The 20,325-nt window shown below is 39.7% G+C and overlaps 1 protein-coding gene across 1 annotated transcript in view; it reads right to left on the reverse strand.

Annotated features, from left to right (window-relative positions):
* The window catches only part of LOC104055762 (collagen alpha-1(XV) chain), a gene marked incomplete at its 5' end in the record, with an annotated part of 137,814 nt that extends 126,386 nt beyond the window's left edge, over positions 1-11,428 (reverse strand). The window contains 2 exon segments of the mRNA XM_054057883.1: positions 10,920-11,002; positions 11,385-11,428. Coding sequence (XP_053913858.1) covers positions 10,920-11,002; positions 11,385-11,428 — 127 coding nt within the window.
* Positions 11,429-20,325: the final 8,897 nt, after the last annotated feature.

Genomic DNA, 20,325 nt, shown 5'->3' on the forward strand with positions numbered 1-20,325 from the left:
CCAAGCATAAACCAGGTCTTACAGTTTTACCTATAATCAGTCTCCCAGTCTTTAACTGCCCTTTTCTGTGATCATGGGCAAGTCACTGAGAATGACACTCCCAAAGGTATTAAGTTCCTTATTTAAAACCAATGAAAAAAACAGGGCACACTAAAGGTCATCTCGTCCAATCTGTTGCTCAATACAGGGCTAAGCTAAAGAATCAGTTTCCTCAGAGCCCAGTCTAGTCATGTTTAGGATATCTGCTAGAATGGAAATCCCACAACCTCTCTCAATAACTTCTTCCAGAACTTAACTCCTGTAAAGATGAAGAACTTTTTTTTCCATTTGTTCAATCAATATTTCCTGTGTTGCAATTTTTGACTGTTGCTTGTTCTGTTGCTCTATTTGATCTCTGAGAAGAGTCTGACTCTGTCAGGTCTGTAACTACCCACATAGTACCAATGGGGGCCCCACATCATCACTTTATGTAGGAGTGGAAATTTGTTGAGATACAAGTAGCTCAAGTAGTTTACGAGAAAAACTTAGGCTTTACAAGTCAACAGTAATAGAATATTGAACAAGGGCAGCTGATACACCAGTAAGGAGAGAAAAAGGATGTCATGTGCATATATTATATAGTCCAGGCTGCTCTAGCTGCTTAGTAGAAGTTTGTCTTCAGGTGAAGAATGCTATAAGTTTCTAAAGCTTGGGGAAATCCTCAGATAACATGAAGGTGACCCGCAATCTTTAGGCTTTTTCTACAACTTAAAAGCAATCTGGCTGTTGAGACCCCCAAGTGTCATGACCATTATAAAGTATACATAGAATCATATGGGGTCTGTTAAAGTGATTCACTTGAACTTAGGACAGTCACAGGCACTAGGACTGAGATCCTCCCTGATCCTTGTGCAGATGCGTGAGGATGTTGAGAAGACTGCTGAGTGACTCTCCACCTCTTCTGGTTTCTGAATACAAAGTCTGCTCCTTCTACATACTTCGAATAAGAAATGGAAAGGCCAAAAGGAGTTTGATATAGCCGAAAGTTTCCTTGATAAGGAAATAAATACTTCGTACCAACCAGTTGGATGATGGTATCGCTCTAATAGACTGTCCTACATGAGTTTTCCATCATGTATTTTGTTCTTCATTGTTTGTGTTGCACAGATCTGCATTTAATGATTCAGCCATAAAGAAAACACAGCAGAGCTAAGCATTCAGACAAGGGTAACATATTTGCAAATAAAAATATAAAAAAATGTATAAAAATATAATAAATACATGTATGTTCATTATATCAACGTAATAAACACATCACACAGGGTTAGTCTAAGAAATCACTTAGTTAATATTCCAAAATACTTCAGTGTGTGTCTATGGTATTGTAATTATACGCAGAATATGTTGCAAGACAAGACATTCATGTAGATAATGTAGCTTTTTCCATAATTGCCTCAGAGGGTTGTACCAAATAATACATTTACTAATAAAGTTTTTTCTGTTGACTGTATAAGACATAGATGAGACACTTATTTCTTCTGAACTGTATTTATAGCAATTCTGTAAAATGTATGGCAAAAATATATCTTGAAAACAGGGTATCTAGGATACAAATATCAGTATCCCATAGAGCTGCTAAGTAAATATGAATTTAATATTCATACTTTAAATACTCAGGGTTATCTGCATTAACTCCTAGCTTAAGTACCAGACCTTTCCCACTGGTTATGTCTTTTTTCAGAAAGAAAAAGCAACTCTAATAGACATAGAAAAAGTTAATTTTCTGAAAAGAAAATAATATTTGAAGAGAAATTATGAAAAACCTTATTGTTGGACAATACAAAGTTAGTGTGGGCACAACAGTTACAGCTTTGCTACAATTCTGTTCTATGTTTTGAAATTCCGTAAGAAAAGTGTAAAAAGGAGCTACAATACTTATGTCACCAGTGATTATTTTTCCGTTGACAATGCATCCCTTAAAACTTAAGCATGTTTAGATTTATACTGAACATCACATCCTCACTCCCATTTATCACATCTCTGGGCCAGGAAATTGCTGTAAGATGCTTATTTGTCAGATTTGCATCTCATGATAGAGCTACATTTCACTATAACTGCACCAGAAAAAAAAAAAAGGCATGAAATACACATGTAGAACTAAGGCCTAGATAGATAAATAGCATGATAATTAACCAGTTAAAACCGGAATTCCTTAGACTACTCAGCCATTCCAACTCTTCTGCAAGCATTGTTACAATATTATTCTCTCTAGGTTAGGAAGCATAACTCTGAACGGGCAGGCAGCTACATGTGTAAATAACTGGTTTGATGACTGGGCTCAGATGGTAGTGGTGAATGGGGTCATCCTCTACCTTGATGTAACAAGTGGCTCACAGGTGTGTTATCTGAGATCTGTACTGTTCAGCATTTCTACCAGTGACTTGAGAAGGCAATGCAGTGGACTCATGATATTCGCAGGTGACATCAAAGGAGGGAGCAATTGATGTGCTCAGGGGCAGGGCTGCCACCTAGAGAGACCAAGAAACCTGAAGGAATGGACAACAAGAATCTCCTAAAATTCAACAATGACAAATGTAAAATACTGCACAGGTAAAGCAATAGTCTTTGCAAGAATACAGGCTGAGAAACAGCTCAGAGGAAAAGCATGTGGGGGTCCTGGTAGGCAGCACACTCAACATGAGCCAGCAGCATGCCCAAGCAGCAGAGTCTGCCAACACCATTATTGGCTGTAAAGACAGGAGCACAGGCAGTAGCAGCAGCGGAAAGATTATTTCCCTTTACTTGACACTGATTAAACCATATGTAGAATAATGCATCTGGTTTGGGGACTTCAGTAAGATAAAGATGTTGACAAACAGGAGTAGCTTCAGTGGTCTGTTGCTCTAAGGCAGACACTCAGTACTTCAGCTGCCATTTTTGACTTGTACAGTATATCCATGTATCTCCTAAAATGGGAAGCCCAGAACTTCTACAATGGGATGACAGCATCGATGGTTAAGGGAGGAGCAACTGACATCATCTACCCAGGCTTGCGCAAAGTATTTGATGCTGTCCTGCACAACATCCTTGTCTCTAAATTGGAAAGACATGGATATGAAGAATGGACCACTCTATGGATAAGGAATTGGCTGGACGGTCATGCTCAAAGAGTTGTGGTCAACAGCTCCATGTCCAAGTGGAGACCAGGGACAAGTGGAGTTCTGCAGGAATCAATATTGGGACCAGTGTTTAACATCTTTATTGAATACATGGATAGGGAGATTGAGGACAACCTCAGCAAGTTTGCTGATGACACCAAACTATGTGGCGTGGTTGATGCACTAGAAGTAAGGGATGCTATCCAGAGAGACCTTGACAGGCTGGAAAGGTGGGTCTGTGCTAACCTCATCAAGTTCAACAAGGACAAGTGCAAGGTCCTGCACCTGGGTTGGGACAATCCCAAACACAATTACAGGCTGGGTGGAGAATGGCTGAGAGTAGCCCTGAAGAGAAAGACGTAGGGGTGTGGTTGATAAGAAGCTCAATGTGAGATGGCAATGTGCACTTGCAGTCCAGAAAGCTAATTGTATCCTTGGCCATTTCAAAGGAAGTGTGACCAGCAGATCAAGGGGGTCATTTTATTCCTTTATTCTGCTCTTATGAGACCCCTGGAGTACCGCATCCAGCTCTAGGGTCCCCAACATAAGAAGGACATGGACCTATTGGAGTCCAGAAGAGGCCCATGAAGATAATCAGAGGGCTGGAGCACCTCTACTATAAAGACAGGCTGAGAGAATTGGGGTTGTTCAGCCTGGAGAAGGAAAGGCCTTACAGACCTTACAGCAGCCTTACACTATCTAATGGGGGCCTACAAGAGAGGTGGAAAGGGACTTTTTAAGGGACATGTAGTAGGACAAGAGTTAATAGCTTTAAACTGGAAGAAAGTAAATTTAGACAAGATATAAACAAGAAATTCTACACAATGAGGGTGCTGAGGCATTGCAACAGGTTGCCCCAGCAAAACTGTGGATGCCCAGTCCCTGAAGCATTCAATGCCAGGTTGGATGGGGCTTTGAGCAATCAGGTAGAAGTATCAGGTAGTAGAAGGCATCCCTGCCCATAGCAGGAGGGGTGGAACTGAATGATCTTTAAGGTCTCTTCCAACCCAAACTATTCAGTGATTCTATGATTTAGGTTTCCTGACCTCATTACTGTAGTCTCAGACAGTCTATCTATATTTCTGCCATGCCACCTGAGCCTGTTTCCACCTCTTGTATGCTTCCTTTTACTTCTTGAGTTTAGACATATGAAATACCACCAGAGATGAATCAGAGCTTGGATGCCACACTAGTTTACCTCTGAAACTCTTTTACCATAAGGCCCAATTATGGACTATTCAGAATATCCACACAACATACTTATAGAAACTCTGAAGCATCTCTTGGAGCAATGTTACTTTCTCTCAAGAGTCATCAACTTACTCTTTAGGAGACAGTGAAAAATTAAAATTATTTCTAAGTGGATTCTGTTCTCATTGAGTTGGGTAATGTCTATCACTTGTAAGAGAGAAGTGGATATAAGAGGCAATGAGTAATGACCAATAATGCCCTCTAAGTCAATGACCACCAAAAAAGTGAAGAGGAAGTCAAAAGCTACATTCAGCTTTCCAAATAGGCAGAATCAGACATTCTGACTATGTATGGAACTGTGTTTTGCAGTTCAGAGGAAGGACGTCACAAATATGACTGGAAGTTAAGGCTACTTAACAGTTATAAGTTACTCCAGTAGGAACTGATATAAGCAAAAAGTGGATTCAGTGGCAGCAGTGGAGGTAGATGCAAAGTCAGAAGACTCTAGAGATTCTCGAGCATACAATGAACTGGCCAAAGCCCATTCTTGTTAATATTCTATCTTCTGCATGAAGATGAAGCAAAAGACCATGAATGAATTGTGCAGCTTGAATTAAAATCTCATCACTAAATCACTATTACCAGCTTCAGATCTCTATCAGTTGAATGTTTGGGATGAAAGAAGCTTTAGTGCCTCAGGAAAGCCCTGGTTCTTCTCAGACCTTTCAGGAAAAAAAAGGTTCTCAGATTGAGCTGCAAGACACATATTCATTTAAAATACCACAACTTTTTGCCAGGCACATTCAGCCTCATCTGTTACTTTCTCCACAGCTTTCTCACCAGAAGGAATCCCAAATAATACATCTGTTCTTTTAACACATTCACATGAAATACAGTATAATATAGGTTTGCTCATTTTACTTGTTCTTTGGCATTATTTTACCTGCACCGTACTCTCTGCAATGTCTGTGACTTTCCATGTTTGCGAAGAGGAGTTGAGAGGATTACATGAACAGAATTCACCACAGTCAAATTGCTGGCTAATTATGTTGGGTTTTAAGCCTGCTGTAATTGTGTGGGCCGGCCAAATGAGAAGAGATTGTTTGGTGGCTTAGAAATAGTGGTGGTAAATACATATTCTCTCTGAAATAAATAACATCAGTTATGTCTGAAATAAACCAATTAGATTTCACCAAACTGCACAGTTTACTCTTTCTAGCCAAGGCACACTGTAAGTTGGCAAAGCTAATGTGTGAATATCATCAAATGTTAAATCCCATTATGAGAGATACTTAAACTAATCCACAGCTTCCACACCAAAGGAAAGAGGAAGATATCACAGCCAAAAGGGGGGGCAGAGAGCAGCCTCCAAAACAAGTGCTTGATTTGGAAATTAACAAGTTAGAATAAGAAATATATTCTTTGGAACTCCTTGAATATCCCAGGCACAAATAATGCAATCAAATCATGCCTTGTGATCATTTACTGCAATGGCAGCTTCCAGCTGAAATCTCTACTTGCGTTTGCGTTGACCTGCTTGTATCAATGAAGCCAAGACTGTTCTTGTGGACATAGCCTAAATCACCGTATTCTAGCAACTCCTAGGCACTAAAAGCACTGTTTCTCATCCTCTCTAGTCATCTATTCATTTCTACAGGGAGAAGCAATAGTTCAGTACCTAACACTAGGTCATCAGGATCAAGGCATGGTCTTTAACATGTGAGAAACAAATCATAGTTGAAACATTTTAATTAATTTGATACTTGTTAGCAGATACTACCAGAACTACTTGCCTACCTGGCAATAGCAGTTTTACACAGCAGTTGCTGTATAGAATACAAATTGAAAAACAGAGGAATAGTACAAAAGCTGTGGGAAATCTATGAACGGGCATGGCAGTGACCAGATACCTATGTATTTAAAACACTTAGGAGAACACTAGGCCTTCTTTCAAGAGATTATTTCTGTTGCATTGTCTACAGCTGAGCCAAAACAATGTAAAAAGGAAGTATTTCAACACGGCCTTTCTCAGCAGAGCAAGCCCTTCAAACACCATTTAGTGGTAAATACAAGCACAACTGAGATTTTAAGTCCTATTCAGATTACAGAAAAACTGCGCATTTCAGGCTTCCGGCATGAAAAGGATATTTGGAGAGGAAATAAATACAGACATTATAATGCTCTATCCACCCCAGCCAGTTTTCACATTCTGAGGCCTCAAGGAAAGGCAAAGAATATCTTCTGTTGTGGTAGAGTAGTTTTAGCAAACACATAGTTAATTGTCCAAGAGAATTAGCATGTAGAAAGTGCTACACAGAAAACTAATCCATTTAGAAAAGCGACAAAATGGAACAAATTTACTAAATCAGGTTTCTTCTTTTGGTGTTACCAGTCTCTTCAGCTGCTTGTACAGATGACCCTAACTGAACGCAGCTGATTTTCTATAGTAAATTAACTAAGTTTCGCATGAAAAGGCATTTTATCAACTATGAAATCAGGCTCAGTTACATTAAAAAACATGTACAACAGCTGGCAACAGCCTGAAGACGACTCTGAAAGATGCACAGGGCTTGTTCAATTTAGACTCAAGTGCAAATGATGCTGTTCCAAATGCTCAGTCCTCGTACAAGAGGATATAGTGCCATCTAAGCTATCTCTATGAAATACTTTGCTCCATACAGACCGTCATTACTGTACCTGTGTTCTGTCTTACGGAAGAATACACTGAGCCACTCCTACCGCCACATACGTCAGTGTGATCCTACACATTTAACACTCAAACACATTTAAACACATACAGTAATGTGCATACATATTTATTTACACCTCTTACGTTGGTTCATTGTGAAGAGTAGCACAGACTAGCTGCCTTTATGAATCACACCAGTTGATCAACAGCCAATGAAAGCCAATTCCTCGTTAAACTCAGCAGGTCATGAGTGCAAGTTTATGTCAACAGCCTAATGACAGCCATTCTGTGTACAGAGAGCCAAGGAAGAGACAAATATTTACTTTATGTAAAACTATTGCTGAGTATTTTACTTAGGGCAAGAAAGTGCTGTTCAGCTTGGCTAATAATAAAGTCCAGATGTCAACAAGAAATTTGTAAAGCTTCTTTTAGGGCACATAAACATAATACAAACTCCAGAAGAACATGCGTTCAAATATTTTTTTTATATTTTTAGAGGCATGCACTGATTTGAATGCCAAGAAGTTAAAAAACACTTGATAACTGCCTAGAAGATAATATGACTTCTGCAAGAGGCTAAAGCAAGTCTTAGAGGGGAGTCTATCATTCAGAATTCCACAGGGTTTATACTCAGATTTTATACTTTAGTTCTCTACACAATATGTACATCAGCATGTTCAGGACTGTGTTCTAAGCAACTTCTCTTCTCTACTTTAAGTTATGGTTGAAATTGCAAAGCAACAAGGAAAAAGCAGCCAGGGTAATCAATGTAAATCAAGATACATGATCAAGTGTAGTTAAAGGCTGACTACATTTCACCATAAGGCAATACCAGATGATAAGACAGACTACACCTTAATGTACAAATAGATAGATGCTTAATTGTCATTAAAAAAAAAAAGGAGAAGTGATGAAGTAATTTATTAAGATACCAACCTTGCCACACCAAAACTAAGTAGAATAGGCAATAATCACTCGACTACTGGATGGGGGAAAGGCTGTGGATGTAGTCTTCTTGGAGCTTCAGTAAAGCCTTTGACACAGTTTCTCATAGCATTCTGCTTCAGAAACTGTCCTGCCTCTGGCCTGGACGAGCGCACACTCTCCTGGGTTGAAAACTGGTTGGATGGCCGGGCCCAGAGAGTGGTGGTCAATGGAGTTAACTCAGGCTGGAGACCAGTCACAAGTGGAGTTCCTCAGGGCTCAGTGCTGGGTCCAGCTCTGTTCAATGTCTTTATCAATGACCTGGATGAAGGCATTGAGTGCACCCTCAGCAAGTTTGCAGATGACACTAAGCTGGGAGGAAGTGTGGATCTGCTGGAGGGTAGGGAGGCTCTGCAAAGGGATTTGAACAGGCTGGACCGCTGGGCCGAGACCAATGGGATGAGGTTTAACAAGGCCAAATGCCGGGTCCTGCACCTGGGGCACAACAAACCCTATGCAGCGGCTACAGACTGGGGGAAGAATGGCTGGAGAGCTGCACGGAAGAGAAGGACCTGGGGGTGCTGGTTGACAGCCGACTGAACATGAGCCAGCAGTGTGTGCCCAGGTGGCCAAGAAGGCCACGGCATCTTGTCTTCAGGTTGCAAAAACCATTATTCCTTCCCATTTCTCAGTGAGCAATTTAATCCATGAGGAATTTTCTTGGGTCAATTTAACCAACTCAAAAACATCTCAAGGTATTTTTTTCTTTTTGCGTATAGCTTCTACAGTGGTATAGCAGAAGGCACCTGTGCTGTTCCTCTATAACCATGTCCCGTTTCTCATAGAAAAAAAGAATTAGCAGATATAAATATGCACTATGGGGAAACAGAGGAGAGGCTAGCCATCAGAAAAGCAGTGCAGCAATAATTCATCGGGCTGGAGAATCCTGAAAAAAGTAATCTTAAAAGATGCAGTGACAAAATGCACACTGGATAAAAACATAAGTTCAACAGCAAAAGGCCTGAATACCAGAGGGTCAATTCACCTCCCTCTGTCTCCAAAACATTTCATTCTTAAATACACAATTTCTTTTGTGTCTAAAAGGACAAAAGAGGTCATTTCTGCAATAGGTTAGATTAAAAGTTTTGACGTATATACCTCTTCCCTCTTTAGTAGTTACAGGAGAATTTGTATTGTTTACAGCAATATTTCCAGCACCAGAGGAAGATTATTCCTATTTGTACCACTTAATAGCGGATTTCAGGAGATGAAAACATTTAAATTGAGCATCAGGGAAACATTGCTTATAATGTTTGGATATTATGGAACAGAAAGCATAAGATCCCTATTATGTCAGGCATCTAAAATCAGATGTAAAAAAAATTAGTAAACAATTGGGAACAGGAAACTTTTGTGGTTAACAGACAAAGGAGTAGGGAAGAATGTTAGGCTAGGACCATCATGCCGGAACACGTTTCTAAAACTGTCTCCAAATCTCCAGTGATCTAAGGACACTTGCATAACCCTATTTGATCCTCATTCATGGCAAATTTAGAAGTTCTTTCAGCAGTAATAAGGTTCTGTACAGGAAGAAATTGTCCTCTATCATAGGGGTTATCTTTTCCTAGTTTCAAGTTCTGATCTGACTTTCATATAGTAGGATATTTAAAGAACAAAAGCTTCAGGTAACAGAAACTGGCATAGGTCTACCAAAAAAAGAAATCGTGTGTCAAACAAATACTTGTTCTTTTCACCACTGAAGTTTAAAATGAGCTTGTACTTTTAATGAGCTTCTGTTTAATAACTTTTATGTACCAAATCTGTGAGATCTGTCTAGATGTCACTTACTGCACTGCCTATGATGCGACAGATTTTCTCTCCAATGTACATGCAATACATTGTATTTTTGTCACTATCCAGACATACATTAACATTTTCCTCATTCTAATAGCTAGTTCATGTTGTTTCCTTAAGTGTCTTTAATACAGCATTACACATTTTTAATCTGCACTACCAGCATTTGTAAGTGATAACTAATTCTTCAGCATTTCTCCTACTGAAACAGCTACCTAGAGCATTTGGCTTTAGATTCACTGTCTATCCTATGGCATGTCAGATAAAAAGGAAAAAAAACAGTATGAGTACATCAAAGTCCCCATGTTCCAAATATCTATTTCCTTCAATCACATAGTTATCTAGGGGTCACTTATATAACAAATTCTGCTATTTTAAATAAGATAGTAAAAAAAAATCTTTTTGACATAAGTATCATTGTTCATAATGGAAAAGTAATACATGAAGCCTTTTCAGTTTTCCAAACCTAAATGTAAACTTTTAAATCAATATTCTCCTTATTAAGTTAAATTTGAGGCTATATCTTCCAGAGATGTGGAGGGATTTGTCTCTGTTACAAGAACACATGATCTGCAATTACATAAAGACTTTTCACTGAAAGTCCATGAAACTGATTAAACTAAACATTTAACTCAAGAGATATGAAAATTACAATTTGCTCAAACACTACTCATAAGAAATCTCTATGCACTGGAACAAGCATCACATCCATGTCTTTGCACTCACACTGTGCCTGTCACATTCCTGTTATCTCCAGAGTGACACATACATGCATCCTAATTGCTTTCTGCTACCTTTCTCTAACTTAATACACCCAAGCTCATTCAGTAGTCTCCGTTTCTTTCAAGTACTTTCTGTTGATTATTACACACTGAAGAAATATTTAGAGACCAGGCATGGCAGGTTACCTTACAGCTGAGGAACCAACTTATTTACTTTCCCGTTTCCAGAATGAATGGTAATTTAAGCACCTAACTTGCAGCAGCTTCCTATATGAAATGAAGAACAGTAAGCAGCAGAGAAAATAAGATCTGAATGTAGACCCTCTTTCCTTATTTGGAAAGTGTATCCTAAAATTAAACCCTTACTCTCAATTTATAGACATGCTTTGGAAAACAGCTTACCTTCTATGATCTGAACTGCTGGACCAGCGTGGACTGACAAGCCAAAGAGCAGCAGCTGCAAGTTCCAGGTCCACCAGGCATGCCTGGAGCAGGTGTGCCAAAAAAAAAGTGGGGTGCAGGGTGGGAAGGAATGAGACAAGAGTGTAATACAGACACACAAGGAGGAAAAAAAAAAAAAAAGAAAAAGTAAATTTGGGAATGAGAGTTCTTACCATACAGCATTTCTGAATGTCAGCTGAAAGACCTCAAGTGAGGAAAACGCCAGTACGCATGAGTTTTATGCTTATGAAATAAGAAGTTAATAAAAAAACTGGAGCCCGCTGTTTCTTCTCCAACGTTCAGACACAAGTGGATACAAAGGCAGCTCTCAGGCGCTCTGCGTGACTCACTGCAATTCGGGCTCCAGCTCTGAAATCTGACTCCGTGTAGACTTTCCTGTCAGATCACTGACCAAAATCTTCCTACCTTATTGATGGACACCCCTGACTGCGCACATCGTCCCAACGTTGTCACTATCCAATCTTGTCTTTAACTGCTGTGTACTCTGACAGACAGTGGCATAACTTCTCCAGCTTCCCCTTCCCCATCACCTCCCCCACCCACTCACAACTTCCACTTACTTGTCCAATAAAACATGACTTCCAACATCCTTCCTTCAAGCATTATATAGCAAAGGATATGCATTCTTAGTATGGAACAGGTCATTTCTCTGGCCATTTTAACCAAACTTAACAGAAGCAAGTTTATAGATATGAGCAGGACAGAACAGTCACAGATAAATTGCAGCCTACACCTGGGAGTTGTGCTGTCTCGTAGATTTTGTGACACTACAGAGACATTTTGGACTGGCACCCATTTCCAGCAACAAATCCTCAAGTCTAATAGCCCTATTTACAAAGATTTATATCTTGCGTGTAGATTAAGAGTGGTGTGTCTACTTCAGCAGTTGTACATATATGTCTGCTACAGAGATCACTGTAGCTAAGCGTTTCCTAATAGTTTCCATGAAAAGTGTTATTTCACTCCTCCCTCCTAACTTCATGAAAAGCCTTTTTTCCAGGCTTTCTCATCAAAGCTGATTCTTGCTTAAGGAATAAATTTTTGGAAGAATAAATTTGAGATTAATCAGAACATTTTTAATTCATGAGACTTTTAAAAAAGACGGCAGTTGTCACTTTTTTTACTGGGACAGGAGGGAGCCTGGAAAGCACTGCATGTGGAAAGAGATCAGTGGGCTCTTTTTCAATCTAGACTGGAAGGGGCTGAATATCACTTCAGGAGATTCAAAACTAAAAATGGATTTACCTGGGATACAGTGCAGGGGACAGACAGTAGTAAAGTTTTTTGCAGTAATGAAAGGACAAACCCAAGTAATGAACAAAATTAATAAGACTTTCATTGTAACATGAACAAAATGCTTGAGTTTGGGGGTTTTGCTTTGCTGACTTGTTTTGTGGGAAGTTCTTTGTGCTTTGTTTTGTTTTGTTTTTTTTTTTATTAAATAAGGAAATACTGAGGTTAGGGCTTTAAAACTAGAATCTTGAATCTGCCCCAGACTCCCCTTTTAGATTGGAAAACATGACAGGTCAGGTCATGGTATATTTTCAGCTGAGCCACAGGCCAGCATTATTTGCTATCCACAGACTAGCATTATTTGCTTAACGATAAGAAAGCAAGCTATCGAACCATCTTTTCATCATGTTTATTATTATAAACATGCACTGTTTTATCTTCTTCAGAGGACCACCCTTTTCGCTTCAATAGTACTATAACAGGGCTGATATAGTACCTTTTCTAAATGAGGCTGTCATCTCTTTCTCTCTTCCTAAAGTTTCTTCATTATCACCAGAAGTGTTGTTTATAGGAACATTGTTTGCCACATTTGTGCAATTCATATACCAAAAGCATTTCTTTTATATTGTTATCTAGGACATTAGTTATCACAGGAGAAAATACTACTTTTTTAAGCATTCTTAAAACATGCATGCATTTACAAGCCTGGCTCACTTTTCCATTTCTTGTAGATAATGTTTAGCAATAGCTACCAAGATCCATTATTAGTCTTGTCAAACTTTTTTAACTCAATCCCTTCTTTCAACAGTAATTCTTCTAGGTCTCTACATATAAAATGCCAGAGGCTTACCTGCATAATGCTTCCTATTGCAGCATTGTTTTTGTCTGGTACATAGTGCCAAAACATAGATCTGCTTTGAGGCCTAACAGTAGACTAACATATTTAACAAACTTATGGTCAGACTCCGGATTAATAACATTTAGATGACTATTTATTAAGGGTTTTTTTACAATATAAACTGCAAATATTTCATTAAAAAATAACATTTATTGTATTGTGGACAATTTGATGGATTTTTCCTGTGATTTTAAAAAACCCATAGGAAAACAGGAAGTAACATCTCTCCTTGTCCCACAGGTAATATAGTGTTCATGCAGATGAACTACATTAAATGCTGCTGAGAAAGCCTTTAGTTTCTGCTGAACATTTTAACATGGATGTCTGGCCAATGCTGAATATTTTAGCTCTACTGGATAAAGGAAAGCAAGGCAAAGCATATTTCTCTCTCTGCATTCCATTATTTTTAAATGGACAGTAGTGCAGGAATCTCTAAATACAGCTTACGACCCCCCACTCCTGTAGGGCCTTGAGATTGCTTGAGTTTCTACTGTTCATTTGTAGTCCTAAGAATACAGAATATTAACAGGTTCTCTATATCTGGTATCTATCTATGCCTATCTTGTTCCCCAGAAAGGCAGTGACATTTGTAAACATCCACTCACTTTTACGTTATTATTTGTCTCTTCCTTTGCAAACACAGCAGGACGCCTTCGAATCAGAAGACAAGTGGTTTCCTTCAGTACTATCTCCAGCTGTCTTCAGCTAAGCTGGAGTCTCGCTGCTGGTTAAAAATCTCAGTTTTCCATGCAGAATTTCTGTTTACTTTCCTCAGCTCTGTTGACTAATTGCATTCCCTAAAATTTCAAATGGCAGTCTACAATCCTGCTGTCACAGTTCTTACTCATTCACGTAGTTAGTCTGGTAGTCTGTTGTATTTCCGATCATCTCTGTGTTAAGAAGTTTGCTCCTCACTGCAACACAGATTTCTTAGCTGCACATTTCTAGCCTCTAGAACCATGGGATTTAAGAATTATAGGAGTATTCTTGTGCAAGATTAGTGTTAGAGCAACAATATGCACGGCCCGAATGAGTTAAGAACCATGCTAGAAAAGTATAAAAGATTTCTCTTTTGCTTAGACTTCTCCTGAGCATATATAAATATTAGGCATTCAAAATATTGTCTGGTAAGGAGATCTACAGCTCAGTTACACCTTTCATAAAGAAGTCTCTGCTTCCTTGTTTTTGACTTGGGTCCTGCTGCTGTTCTTCAATGCCCCAAATTCTTGCACTAAATAGGGTTCACCATCTATTCCATTTTCTCCTTAATGTTTGTGATTTCAGAAGCCTCTTTTATATATCCTTTCGACTTGTCTGCTTTCTGCAATTAATGCGAACTTACTGGGTTGTTTCAGGTACTGCAACCGTTCCACACCTCCAGTTATCTTTTAAGCCTTTCTCAGAGTTTCTGTGGTCTACTACATCAATTTTGATCTTTGGTGGAGTCGGGGGGATTGTAACTACACACAATGCAAATAATACCAAGATTTCTCTAGGGACACAGCAATGCTCTCTGTATTTTTCCAGATGAGGAACACAACTGGAGTACTTTCTTGACTGCAGACAAGATGCTGTTTCCATGGAACTCTCGTTAAGCTTAATACTTTATACCTAAGAGGTACTTTTATGAGTAATCAGAATTTCTCCTCCCATTCTCAATAAATTTAAATCAAATGGTAGAAATTAATTTAATCTACCATTTTATTCTCCAGTCATTCATTCTCAGATGATCCATTTTTAAGTCCTTACAATCTGCCCCTGTTCTTATTAAAAATAACCCTCATATCACTAGCAAACTTAACTGCACCACAGTCACATAACCGCTTGACTTCACTGAATACAGCAGACAACAGAAACCTGTGTAGATTACAGCAGTGAAATTTCTCTGCTACAAGGGCTGACTACCTTTTTGCCTTTCTTTTGACCAATTATTTATGTGCAGATAGTTCTTGTGCCATCTTACAGCAAGATGTCAACATCTGAAGTCCTTTACTGGGAGGAATACTATATTCATGCTGAGTTTCTTCGTCTTCCTTGTTGTGGTTCAGCCTCCCCACAGCAAGGTCAGCAGCTAAACACAGGCAGTTGTGATCCCAGTCTCCGCTCCCCACCCAGGGTAATGGGAAAGGGAAATGAGAGAGATGTGTGGGTTGGAAACTAAAACTAAACCAGCTTTAATGAAGCAATAATAATAAAAAGGAAGATAATATTAATAATAAAATACCTACAAATATACAAAATTGAACACCCCCAATGACTATATGTCACTACTGATGCTGCAGAGGAGGCACAGGGAAAGATCCTGGACTGGTCTCAAAGGCAGATGGGAGCTGGATTCAGGAACTGGATTCAGTAATGCACAGATCCAGAATTGGGGACAAAAAGACAACTGAATTCCTTATTAGATGCTAGCCATCAAAGAAGAGAGCAGATCTTTGTTATCCCTCAGTATTATATTGAGTATGATGTATATGAGATGAAATACCACATCATTGGTCAGGTTTGGGTCACCTGTTCTGTCTGCTCATCCCTGCAGGTGTGACCCTTCTTCACCCCTTTCACTTACAGCAATCCACCAACTCAAGAGTAAATTTGGTTCGCATAGATATAGATATAAGCTATGGCCTTTCTGCATACCAATGCCCTGTTACTATGATAATCACATGATAATCACAAATTCTGTTATCACTTAGACACTCTCTGAAAGACATAGTTAACTTTCAGAAAATGAAGTTACTTAGATGAGGCTTAGCAGAGAAGTTAATTTGAAAATTAATTCTGGTTTAACTCAAATGAGAACATCCCCTAATATATATTTGCTTTGAATTTCAAACTTTTAAAAATTTTAAATAAAATCCAGGACATAAAACATGAAAAGAATCATAGAATCATAGAATCACCAGATTGGAAAGGACCCACTGGATCGAGTCCAACCATTCCTAACACTCCCTTAAACCATGTCCCTTCATCAGCACTTCATCAACCCGTTCCTTAAACACCTCCAGGGAAGGTGACTAGACCACCTCCCTGGGCAGCCTGTCCCAGTGCCCAATGACGCTTTCCGTGAAGAATTTTTTTCTGATACCAGCCTGAACTTCCCCTGGCACAGCTTCAGGCCATTCCCCCTTGTCCTGTCCTTAGTCACTTGGGAGAAGAGGCCAGCTCCCTCCTCTCCACAACCTCCTTTCAGGTAGTTGTAGAGAGTAATAAGGCCTCCCCTCAGCCTCCTCTTCTCCAGGCTAAACAACTCCAGCTCTCTCAGCTGCTACTCATAAGACTTGTTCTCCAGCCCCCTCACCAGCTTGTTTGCTCTTCTCTGGACACACTCCAGAGCCTCAACATCATTCTTGTGGTGAGGGGCCCAGAACTGAACACAGTATTCGAGGTGCCGTCTCACCAGTCCCAAGTACAGAGGGAGGATCACCTCCCTGGACCTGCTGGTGACCCCATTTCTGATACAAGCCAAGATGCCAGTGGCCTTCTTGACCACCTGGGCACACTGCTGGCTCATGTTCAGTCGGCTGTCAACCAACACCCCCAGGTCCTTCTCTGTACAGCTCTCCAGCCACTCTTCCCCCAGTCTGTAGCACTGCATGGGGTTGTTGTGCCCCAAGTGCAGGAACCGGCATTTGGCCTTCTTGAACCTCATGCCATTGGCCTCAACCCAGTGGTCCAGCCTGTTATATCCCTTTGCAGAGCCTCCCTACCCTCCAGCAGATCCACACTTCCTCCCAGCTTAGTGTCATCTGCAAACTTGCTGAGGGTGCGCTCGATGCCTTCATCCAGGTAATTGATAAAGACATTGAACAGGGCTGGACCCAGTACTGAGCCCTGAGTAACCCCACTTGTGACTGGCCTCCAGCTGGAGTTAACTCCATTTACCACCACTCTCTGGGCCCGGCTCCCACTATCTACTCAAGACTCCCACTACCTACAAACACTGTGATTGTTGTCAGTAAATCACCTCAAGTATTCATTCTATTTTTTGTCCCTTTTCTACTGAGATGCAATGAGCTTCACCTTGTTCATAGTTAAAAAAACAAATGACTGTACAAGATTACATTATATTTTGATGCTACAAATTCTTTATGACAGATGCTTTGCTTGTTTCCTAAAAAATACACTAAAAAGCTACTTAGAAATAGTAAATTAATTAATGCCAGGACAACATCCTCCATCTGGCTCTTTAGGCCTATTTATGATAGCCTGTACCTACAAAATTCATCATTATTTCCTTCCTTCTGCAATACAAAATCAGGCATCGCTAACTCACTCATCTTCTGTGTCACCCCTGTCACACCCTGACGGTAACCGAGTAGGACTCAGAACTGCACTTAAATAGTTATTTTATTACCTATAACGTTAAAATTCTAAGTCAAGGGTATAAGCTTAATTCTAGACCAATACTGATATCTTGTAAGGGTTTGTGAGGGGCTTTTTGGTCTGTCCGGAATCCAGTGATAAAGTCTTTATAGATGTTCCCACAAGGCAAGGCTGCTGCAGGTGAAGTCCTTGCAGATGCTCTGGTGGTTGTGGGGATCAAATCCATGAAGTGATGTTGACATCGGTGCAGGAGTCTCAGACCAGCTGAGAGAGAGCGCCAACTATGGCTTGCTCCACTTGTTCTTTTATGGTCCATCCATGAGTGGCCTAGAGTGATAACATCTAGGGTGGCAGTCAGCCCATCTCTTTTCTTCTTCTTCGTCTCTCATCAGTGGCGCAGTTGATATGCAACATGTCGGGTTGTTTTGGCCTGGCCCTGATGATGCAGTCCTCACTGACACCCAAAAACTCCAAGGCTATACACCAAGACATTTCCAACACACAAATCCCACAGTTTCTACACCCATAAGTCGTCCAAGTACAACATGTATTCGTTTCAATTCATAAACACCACCAATACTTCTGCTTTCAGGATTTCTTCCGGTTCTTTGTTCTATGGGCATGGTGTCACATTAGCATAACTCTACTATATGCGCCTGCTTGATATGATATGTGGGAGAGTGGCCATGGGTCATCTTAATAGGTAAAGCGTGGCAAAGACATAATGACTAGGTTATTCTTCCCCACTTATCCTCACTGCACACCTGGGCTTGGATGTGACTGTCAGGCATGGAGTGATAGCCAGATCTTCGTCTTGCTCTCCTCCACCCCAGAGGTGGAGTCAGAAAGGGAGTAACCATCCTCAGCATCTCAAAGGGGAGTAATATGTAAACTCCTGATCAACATACAGTCTTGTATTACCTGAACACTATTCAGACTCTGTTCTGAAAACCCTGTCATCATATTTCATTGCTTCAGAAACCAGTTGAACAGTGGAGAAGCATGTACTTATCTCCTGCAGTCCTGAGTCCTGCTCCCCTTTACCCACTCCATCACTATCTCACCTGATTTGAAGTATGTTCTTCTTCCAGCTCCCAGTCCCTGCCTGCCTGTCCATGTTCTCACAGACTGCAAACACTGTTTCTGCCCAATTTCGTTCTTTTCAAACATTTCCTCCACTGTTTTATCCAATCATCAGAGACTCATCTTTTGTTCTCTGAGCACCGAATACAGATGATTTACTGAAGAGTAAGCTGTATCAGAAGTCGTCCTTCTGCTCCCAGTTCTGATGCAGTCATGAAGTCTGCTTGAAGTAATGAACCAAAATCACCTCCAATATTTTCGCCATTTAGTTTCACAAAGGGTGTGCAAATATTAGTTTCTAATGGCTTAAAGTTCGCATAGATTATTACGATTTTCCTGATTTTTTATCAGACAATACTGAATTATTTTAAGCTTTCTACATAGTACAACTTAACACAGACAACTTGGGTAGAAAATTGTAGTAGCTAATTAGTCAAATCTTAACAAAATGCAAATCATTCAAGGACATGAGCCAATACTGCAAATGCTAAGAATTTCAACAAGCAATTCTCCTCAGCACACACAGAGCACATCTTTAAAGAAATTCAGTCATCTCTCATATGGAAAAAATAATCCATTGTCATTCACTTTCAGTGGGGTGGCTTTTAACAGTTTTAGATTAACATGCTTTGAGTTTCCACTTGTTTTTACGTGATAGGAGTGAATTAACAGAACACCTGAAATAGAGCTACACCTGCTCTGTCTCTGTGATTCTGTAGTATAAATTGGGTGCTAGCATACAAACCATCAGTTACTCCTCAAGACATCAAGCATTAATTCCTTTCCTATGATGCATTTCAAGAAAAGCTAACCTTTTCATAGTTATCTAGTTAAACCAGCTGACTTCTATTTTTAACATCCTTGAAACATATGTATAGACCTTTTACTTTTCTTCTGACTGTCTTGCTCAGTGTTAGCAGACACAAACCTCAGAACTTCCACAACAATTGCATAAAACCCACGTCTTTGATGTACTGTTTACACAAAAACACCAACAAAAAGAGAAAACCTTCAAATTATATGCTTTGCAAAGAGGACACCAAAGAGGAAAAAATATATTTTTGTCCATTTCTTGTACATCAGTTGGAATCATGCATGAAAGGTATGCACTGCAGAGTAAAAGAGGAAGACAGAAGAGGTATGTCTCTTTCTGTCTTCCAAGACTGAAGGAAATCTTAACCTTTTTAAAAGTTAAACAGCAGTTTAAAGTGCTATATGTGCTATATGTAAAAAATGGCAAACAAAACCAATAGGATGTATTTTCAAGAAAAGCTAAAGCTAAGTTTCTGAATGTTAGTTGTAAGAGCAAGGAGAAGAAACAGCTTTTGGATTTTGGACTTTTATTTCAGCTGGCTGAAATAAAGCATAATTGTTATTTGTAGTTTCTCTCGTCCTCTTTGTGGTTTTGACTCAGACAGCCTAAAAGAGTCCTGCTTCTTGGGGAAAAAAAGCCAACCACAAACAAATAACTAAACCCAGAAGACTTACTTACTTAATAATCACATTTGCTAGAGCAACAACATCCTAGCTTTCCAGACTTCTATCCTTCTCAGTCCTGCATACCCAGCTTCTACATCTTCTTGAGTATTGCCAAAAACCCTAAGCAGTATGTATCAATCAGTTACACCTGCAATGGCAATAATAGTGTTGCGTGAGTAGCTCAGGCTAGAAGAATCTTACAAGAGTAGTTAAGGATTTACTTTAGCACAACTTCGGTAGCTGGTAATACACCAGCAAAGAAAAAAAAATTTGGTTGGATTTTTTGCACATAGGTGAACTTGCAAAAAGCAAAAAAAAATAAGATATATT

Source organism: Cuculus canorus, chromosome 2 (assembly GCF_017976375.1).
Source record: "Cuculus canorus isolate bCucCan1 chromosome 2, bCucCan1.pri, whole genome shotgun sequence".
NCBI classification, from domain to species: domain Eukaryota; kingdom Metazoa; phylum Chordata; class Aves; order Cuculiformes; family Cuculidae; genus Cuculus; species Cuculus canorus.